Raw genomic sequence first — 8,483 nt, forward strand, 5'->3', positions numbered from 1 at the left:
GGGGGGGGGGGGGTGTCCAAGCACCAGGAAGGAGGGGCCGCTGGCCACACCCAGGGGTGCAGGGATCCCTGAGGGACAAGGAGCTCCAGTGTGTACCCAGGGGTGCACGCTGACCCCAGGGCACATCCTGGGGCCAGGTCCTCGGGATACTCACAGCTCAAGGCAGCCCATCTGTCACACCCTCCCAGGACCCATTCCTCGTGGGCCCTGTCATGGGCTCTCCAGGGTGAGTTACCACCAACCACAAGCCACCAGGGCCCACCACCCTCTGAGCTCCACGACCCCAGGGAGACAGTGCAGAGAAGGCAAGGCTCAGACGGAAAGAGGGAGGGGATTCTGCAGCCAAGGCTCTGGCCAGGTATGGAGGAGTGAGGGTGAGCTGCTGCCAGCATGGGCTCTGCACAGGGAGACCTGGGTGGGGCTCGGAGTGGGGACCTGAGTGAGGACCTGGAATGCTGGTGGGAGAGGGGAGAGGCCCTGGCGTGTCCCTGGGGTAACGGGCCCAGTGGAGAGCGTCGCCAGGTCACCAGGTCAGGAGTCGGCGTGCAGACCGAGCCAGTGAAGGGCTGACTTCCCAGGATATGGAACTCCAGCAGCCGCCTCTGCTTCAGGCTCTGGCCAAACCACGTCTAGGCCTCGTTCCGGTACCGCAGGCGAGAGAACCGGTCCCTGACAGCCTGGTCGCTGTCGGGGCCACCCTCAGCCAGGCGGACTACCTTGCTGCTCGGGATGAGGTCCCGCACCTTGTGTTTGGCCACGGAGACCAGGCCGGGTGGATCCGGGCTGGCTGGGCCCGTCAGGAGAATGTAGGCAGCGTGGCGGCTCGGCTCAAGCAGAACCACTGTGGGGACGTGGCCATCAGGTCCCGGGACCAGCCAGCACAGGCCTCCCGTGGCTGGCAGCCCGGGCCCATGCGGGGCACACTCACCCTGGAAGGTGACAATAGGGGTGGAGATGTTGGCCAGTTCCAGCAGGACTCCGGGCTGCGTGGGGTGGAACATGTACAGGCGGTGCCCGGCGGCTCGAGGCTCCTGCAGGGAGTGCAGCGGGGGCATGAGGCTGACCCTCCCGGACGCTCCTGACTGGGACCACACCCAGAGCTGTGTCCGCCGGCGTCCCTCAAAACACCCACCTCCCGCCCCCCTTCCCCACCTGACTCTGACCCTTCTCGGTTGTCTGCCAGCTGCCACCCCTCGCACCCACTTCCTCCCAGAAAGCCCAGACCCCCTTTTCCTGCCCACCCTGCATGGCTTCTATCTATCTGCACTCACCCAGCCACCGGCTCCACCCCATGCCACAAACCAGGACCCAAGACTGTACCGTCTGGTTGGCACCAGCCAGCTCGTGGAGGCCCCAGAAGAAGAAGGCGGAGCGGCGGTCTGCGGTGGGAAGGCTGGCGGACCGCGGGTCTCTGGGGAGGCCTGGGAGAGCCTGGCTCCACAGGACAGCCCCGGAGCTGAGGTCCAGGAGTAGGATCTGCAGAGGGAGGGGCAGCGCAGGGTTGCGTCCCAGAGGGTGGCTCACCGAAGCCTCTGGTCCCCGCTCGGCCTACGGCTCAGACCAGCTTCCCTCAGCTACGGGCAAAGGTGAGACCCAGGAGCAAGTGCCGCAACCTGTCTCTCGGAGCCGGTCCCGTTCTCAATGACCATGGCTGGGGTGTCGGGTTTGTAGTAGCCGAGGATGGGTTTTCTGGAAGGAGAGTGGAGAGGAGGCTCACACGGGCCTCTGAAGGAGATGCCTGGGATAGGCTGCGGCTGCCCCTGCACGGGCCAGAGCTTTGACGCCAGGGGGTCTCTCCTCCCCAAGGGCAGGGTGGCACCAGGTGACAGGCAATGGCCTCTGGCAGAAGCATACGGGCCTTGTCCCCAGGGCCGCCAGGGGTGGGGGTGGGGGGACACGCTGGGGTACACAGCTCCCTGGAGAAGGACCCCATACCTCAGGATCTGGGCTGCACCGAGGGTCCACCTGGGCACCAGCTCCTGCCCGTCCAGCAGCACGCAGGCCTCGGAACTCACGAGAAGCAGGTCCTCACCCACCTTCCCCGGAACGTTCATCAGGTAGCGGACAGCTCCCGAGCTACACGGGCAGGAGGGACGGGATAGGGCCCCGGGTAGGGTTGGGGACGGGACCCTCCCCAGCGATGCCTGCCGGGCTGTTTCCCTCAGGCTCCCAGGGCTCAGCCTCATCTTTCTTACTTTTCCAGTTTCAAACTAAAAGGAAGGCCCTCACCGGATGCAGGGACCAGTGAGCCCGGGGAGGGGGGGCATCTCCTTCCCCGTTTTTATTCGTCTTCTGTTTGCCAGTTTACTGAGTCTGAGCCCGGGACGACCTCAGACACCTTACACAAAGTAAGGGCCCTGTGCCCGCCCTACGGCTCCTCGTCGCGCCCGGGGCCCTGCGCACAGGCCCCCACACCCCTGACCTGTGCTCCTGCAGCCTGTGGGAGGTGGCGTTGAGCCTGCCCTCCCAGAGGGGGTCGCTCTTGAGCGAGCTGTCCCTCCCGGTGGCCTTCTCATACAGGCCCTTCACTGAGTGGCTGCAGAGGGAGATGCCTGTGAACAAAGAAAAGCCTTGCGTCACCTGTCAGCGGGCGATGGCTTCGAGTCCCTGGAACAACAGCGGGAACCACTAGCCCCCACACCTGCTTCCTCCCAGGTGCCAGCAGGCCCACGAGGGAGGCCGCCCTGGGGCAAAGGATGCCACGTACCGCAGGGGATGAGGATGTAGTGGGCACCTGCACTGGTGACATAGAGGATGGAGCCGCTGGTCCCGTCCACACCCAGGCTGCCCGGGGGGCCGACTTGCTGCCCAGTGCCGCCTGAATAGACGTAGCCGTTGACCTGCAGCACACGGAGAAGGGGAGCAGGCCCACCCGCTGGGTCGAACCTATAGTGTCTGATGCCGGGAGACGTGGGGCCGCCCGCACCATCCTCAGAGCAGCGCCCATGGCACCGGTGGGAAGAGAACTCTCTGCCACTCTGGGGGGCCCAGAAGTGCCCGCTGGGTCTGCAGGCACCCGAGCTCGGAGCAGCGGGGGAGGCCAGTGGCTGGAACGAGGGCTGTACCTGGTTCTCCTCCTGGGTGAGGACCAGCAGGTCTGGGACCCCATCAGCATCGATGTCAGGCACCTGGAGCAGAGGGCTCAGGACGGACACGTTCCCCCCGAAGCTGCTTGGATGGCTCCACAGGGTCTCCCCTAAAACCAAGCACAGGGCACGTGTGCTGCCATGGAAACAGACATGCGTGTGTAGCCGCCTGGTGCCCATAGGCACATGTCAGCAGCATCACTTTGGGGCAGCACGGCCCCCTCCTTTCTTCTCATCCTGTTTCCAGTGTTTGGCTGACACAGATCCTCCCACTCAGATGGGCAGGGCCTGGCCTCCCTGGCACCCACTGGGGTCACACATGCAGCCTCTGCCCCGTGCACAGGACGAGAATGAAAGTGCAGCCTTGTGGATGGACCCGGGGACTGAAGGTCCTGACCTGACAGCATATGACCCAAGTACAATCTGCCCACACCCGTTTTTAGTCGGATTCTTCTCTTCTTAAAATATTTCCAGCTTGCTCTTTATTTTTCTCCCTACTCTTAAAGCCACAACTTACAAAGGAAGTGCTGCTACCCCCAAACCTAGCATCAAGGCACAGAATTCCTTAGGGCTTTGGAAAAGGACCAGGGCCTATTGCCTTAAGGCAGGTCTCAGGGCTCGAGCTAGCCAGGCCCACACACCCCATCCCCAGGGCCTGCCCAATGAGCGGGCGTCAGCAATGCCCCCACCCCCTCCAGGTGCCATGCTGCAGGCACAGGCAGGACTTAGGAGGGGACGACAGTGAAATGTGACTCCTCATGGGGCGTCCCCCTCCCACCCGTGCCTTCCTTCCTATCCAGCCACACCATCCACAAGAGCCCGGGCTGACCCTCCTCAGAGCATCCTGGCATCGGACACGTGTGCGGAGGCCTGGGGGACCCACGGGAAGCAGAGCATCCTGGCATCGGACACGTGTGCGGAGGCCTGGGGGACCCATGGGAAGCAGAGCATCCTGGCATCAGACACGTGTGCGGAGGCCTGGGGGACCCACGGGAAGCAGCCTACCTGTGACCGAGTCTACCGCAATGAAAGGGCCAGGTCTGCCGAGGATGATGCAGGCAGAAGACGCCCCGCTGCCCCTCGGCTGGGGGACACCGCACTCCACGAGGGCCCTGTTCTGGGCCACAGGCCTCTCCCAGAGGACGGTACCATTGGCCCCCGACACAGCGGCCACGAAGGTGCAGGGGGAGGAAAAGCCTGGAGGGAGAGACCCAGGTCTGCAGGGCTGAGTGTGCCGGCCTCGTGCTGTGGCCCTGCCCTGGGCTCTGTCCCTGGATCCCTGGTGTTGACCCCACGGGGTCAGCAGCCCAGCGAGGAAGGTGAGTGACATGAAAGTTCCCAGAAATACCACCAACTGCTTCCCCCAAAACCGAGAGGGCGAGGGGATTCCTCCTCCTGCAGGGAGCTCCTCATTTTTTGGGTAAAAACAAAATTACCTTCATCAGCACAAGAGAGGCTGAAATTGCTTCTGCTGCTGTTGGTGTTTTTATAAAGAAAGAGAACATCCTGGATCCTGTCCTTGTTCACGTCTTCTGTGGCCAGAAAGTCATAGGTGACTGAAAAGGAAACCACCGGCTACTTTCCCAGGCCAGGCCTGACGCGCCCCACTCTGGGCGCCGTGGGGCTGAGTGCCAGGTGCAGCTGCCCGCGGAGCGACCACAGGGAAGCGCTGCTTGCTCGTGGGCTGGCAGCCCCACACCCCTTCAGAGCAGCAGCAATTCTTCATCACTTGGGTGTTAGTTGTTAAGGACACCTGGGCATCACAAATGGACGTTCTGCACACCTTCTGCTCAGGGCCGAGTCCCTCCCTAATCAGACTGGGGTCTGGAGTCCACATGTCCACACTCACAGGGGCTACCTCTTCCTTCATTCAAGGACTCAAATGATAAACTACATGCTTTCAAATCAAACAGCAAAGGAACGAAATGAGGCCCTTACCCCACTCCATATACAAAAACGGATTCAAAATGGATCAAAGACCTAAACTTAACAGCTGAAGCTGTAAAACTCTTAGAAGAAAACACAGGGGTTGGTTTTGGCAATGATTTCTTGGATATGACACCAAAAGCACAGGCAGGAAAAGAAAAAAATAAGTAAATTGTACTTCATCAAAGGACACCATCGAGGGAGTGAAAAGACAGACCACAGGAGGGGAGAAAATATTTGCAAACCATACCTCTGGTAAGGGGTTAATATCCAGAATATACAAAGAACTCCTACAACCCCACAACAAAAACAATCCAATTCAAAAATGGGCAAAAGACTTGAATAGATGTTTCTCCTAAGAAGATATACAAATAGTCCATAAACACATGAAAAGATGCTCAACATCACTAGTAATAAGGGAAATGCAGATCAAAACCATGAGGGGACCTCCCTGGTAGCGCAGTGGTTAAGAATCCGCATGCCAATGCAGGGGACACGAGTTCAATCCCTGGTCCGGGAAGATCCCACATGCCTCGGAGCAACTAAGCCTGTGTGCCACAACTACTGAGCCCGCGTGCCCTACAGCCTGTGCGCCACAAGTACTGAGCCTACGTGATGCAACTACCGAAGCCCAAATGCTCTGGGGCCTGCGTGCCGCAACTACTGAGCCCATGTGCTGCAATAACTGAAGCCCACGCCCCTAGAACCGGTGCTCTACAAGAGAAGCCACCGCAATGAGAAGCCCACGCACCGCAACGAAAAGCAGCCACCACTCATAGCAACTAGAGAAAACCAGTGCACAGCAACAAAGACCCAACGCAGCCAAAAATAAAAATAAAATTATGAAAGCAGGGACTCAGACAGTTACTTGTACATGAATGTTCAAAGAAGCATTATTTACAACAGCCAAAAGGTGAAAATAACCCAAGTGTCCATGGATAGAAGAATGGATAAACAAAATGTGATCCAGCCATACAATGGAGTATTATTCACCCATAAAAAGAAATGAAGTTCTGCAACACACTGCAACATGGACGAACCTCGAGGAAATTATGCTCAGTGAAATTAGCCAGTCACAAAAAGACAAACAGACAATTCCAGTTATATGAGGTATTTAGAACAGGCATATTCTAGAGACTAAAGTGGAACAGAGGTTACCAGAGGGTGGACAGGAGGGCAGGATGGGAGTTGCTGTGTGTTGGGCACAGAATATCTGTTTGAGATGATAAAGGTTTTGAAAATAGTGATAATGGTCAATGCAGCATTGTGAATGTTTGAATGCCACTTATTTGTTCACTTTAAAATGGCGATTTGGGGGTGATGTGTATTTTACCATAATTAAAAATAAAACTGAATACCAGACACAAGACTTCCAGAATCATGGAGTGAAGAGCTTGGCAAACAAATCCTCTCCTCCAAAAATAACAGTAAAATGAGGCAAAGTTGTCAAAAGCACCCATTTCAGGACACTGGAACCAGACTGAAGGCACACCTTAAATCGAGAAGCACTGATTTAAGAAACACTATTGAGCCGTGGGTTGGAACAGAGGACGTCTGGGGCCTTTCACCTTGGGCTGCTCCCATGCTCACCCTCCATCAGCCAGGTACCACACTGGGTGAGGTTAGAAAGCAGCAGCTTCCTGCCAGGGGGGCTGAAAACAGGAGTGATCTCCGAGGCAGACCAAGGGGCCTCCAAAGTTGGCCTCCAACTTTGGAGCCAGCTCCAGGGTGAGATACACATAGGGAGATGGGCCAGAAAGTGAGATACCCTAGTTGGTTCTGATAAGACCCCACATATTCCGGGCAGTCTGAAGGCTTCACCCACCATCAGGAGAGACGTGAGAGGGCCCTTGCTCTCTCCACATCTATGAGGACAAAGTCATCACCAGAAAAGAAAGCTGTGTTTGGGAATTCACTGAAGGCCCAGAGGTTAGAACCCCATGCTTCTACTGCAGGGGGCATGGGTTCGATCCCTGGTCATGGAACTAAGATCCCACAAGCCGTGTGGCATGGCCAAAAAAATAAAATAAAATGGGGCTAATAATCTAAAAAAAGAAAGAATGAAAGAAGGAAAGAAAGAAAGGGAAGAAAGGGAGGGAGGGAAAGCTATGTTCAATATCCCTCACTAATACAGACACAAACTAGCAAACTGGACCCAGCAACCTGAAGGAGTGACTGTACAACATGGTCTAGTGGGTTATACCTCAGGAGCGCAAGGTTGACTTAACATCTGAAAATCAAGGTGATACGCCAGGTTCACAGAACATGGTCTAGTGGGTTATACCTCAGGAACGCAAGGTTGACTTAACATCTGAAAATCAAGGTGATACGCCAGGTTCACAGAACATGATCTAGTGGGTTATACCTCAGGAACGCAAGGTTGACTTAACATCTGAAAATCAAGGTGATATGCCAGGTTCACAGAATAAGGGACAAAAACCACACAGTTGTCTGACAGAGAAAAAGCATTTGACAAAACCCAACACCTTTTCATGATAAAAACCCAAACAGATAAAGGACATCTACAAAAAGCCTACAGCTATTAGCACACCTACTGCTGAAACATGTAATGTTTTATTCCCAAGATTGGGAGGACCTGCTCTCACCTCATCTGTTCGACATTGTACTGGAGATTCAAGCAACAAAATCAGGCAAGAAAAAGAAATAAAAGGGAAGGAAGAAGTAAAACCGTCTCTGTCTTTTTTTTTTTTTTTTTTGCATATTGCATGATTCTGTAGGTAGGAAATTCTAAATACACACATACACCCCTACTAGTCTAGTTAATGAGTTCAAGGCCACAATTTAAAAGGTCCATATAATAACCAGCAGTGTTTCTATAAACTACCAAAGGGAACTTGAAAATTAAATTCACACAACAATTCCTATCACGAGAGCATCAAAGAGAACATTCAGTGGTGGGGGAGGGGTGGATTGGGAGTTTGGGGTTAGCAGGCACAAACTACTATGTATAGGATGGATAAACAACAAGGTCCTACTGCATAGCACAGGGAGCTATATTCAATATCCTGGGATAAACCATAATGGAAAGAATATGAAAAAGAATATATATATGTACAACTGACTCATTTTGCTGTAAAGCAGAAATTAACACAACATTGTAAATCAACTGTACTTCAATAAAATTAAAAAATATGCTTAGATAAAAGTACTCATAAAAAAAAAGAGAACATTTTGGAATAAATTTAACAAAAGAAGTGCAGGACTTGCCCACTGAACACTGTAAAACACTGTAAAACCCCCTTCTCGGGGACTGCAAGGTTGGATACTGTTATGATGCAACTCTACCCAAACTAATTTATAGATTCTACACAATTTCTGTTAAAACCCAAGAAGCCGTTTTTACAGAAATTGACAAGCTGCTCCTAAAATTTTATAAAAATGCCAAGGGGGCTTCCCTGGTGGTGCAGTGGTTGAGAGTCCGCCTGCCGATGCAGGGGACACGGGTTCGTG

General features: G+C 54.7%; 1 protein-coding gene across 1 annotated transcript in view; it reads right to left on the reverse strand.

Moving 5' to 3' along the window:
- Positions 1 to 629: 629 nt before the first annotated feature.
- Positions 630 to 8,483, reverse strand: part of FAM234A (family with sequence similarity 234 member A) — a 10,939-nt gene continuing 3,085 nt past the window's right edge. Inside the window, exons 2-11 of the mRNA XM_007453631.1 lie at positions 4,523 to 4,642; positions 4,092 to 4,283; positions 3,066 to 3,196; positions 2,708 to 2,840; positions 2,423 to 2,552; positions 1,936 to 2,076; positions 1,614 to 1,689; positions 1,321 to 1,476; positions 929 to 1,031; positions 630 to 841 (exon numbers count right to left, since the gene is read on the reverse strand). Coding sequence (XP_007453693.1) covers positions 630 to 841; positions 929 to 1,031; positions 1,321 to 1,476; positions 1,614 to 1,689; positions 1,936 to 2,076; positions 2,423 to 2,552; positions 2,708 to 2,840; positions 3,066 to 3,196; positions 4,092 to 4,283; positions 4,523 to 4,642 — 1,394 coding nt within the window. The remainder of the gene's footprint in view (positions 842 to 928; positions 1,032 to 1,320; positions 1,477 to 1,613; positions 1,690 to 1,935; positions 2,077 to 2,422; positions 2,553 to 2,707; positions 2,841 to 3,065; positions 3,197 to 4,091; positions 4,284 to 4,522; positions 4,643 to 8,483) is intronic.

Source organism: Lipotes vexillifer, unplaced genomic scaffold (genome assembly GCF_000442215.2).
Source record: "Lipotes vexillifer unplaced genomic scaffold, Lipotes_vexillifer_v1.1 scaffold914, whole genome shotgun sequence".
Classification (NCBI taxonomy): domain Eukaryota; kingdom Metazoa; phylum Chordata; class Mammalia; order Artiodactyla; family Lipotidae; genus Lipotes; species Lipotes vexillifer.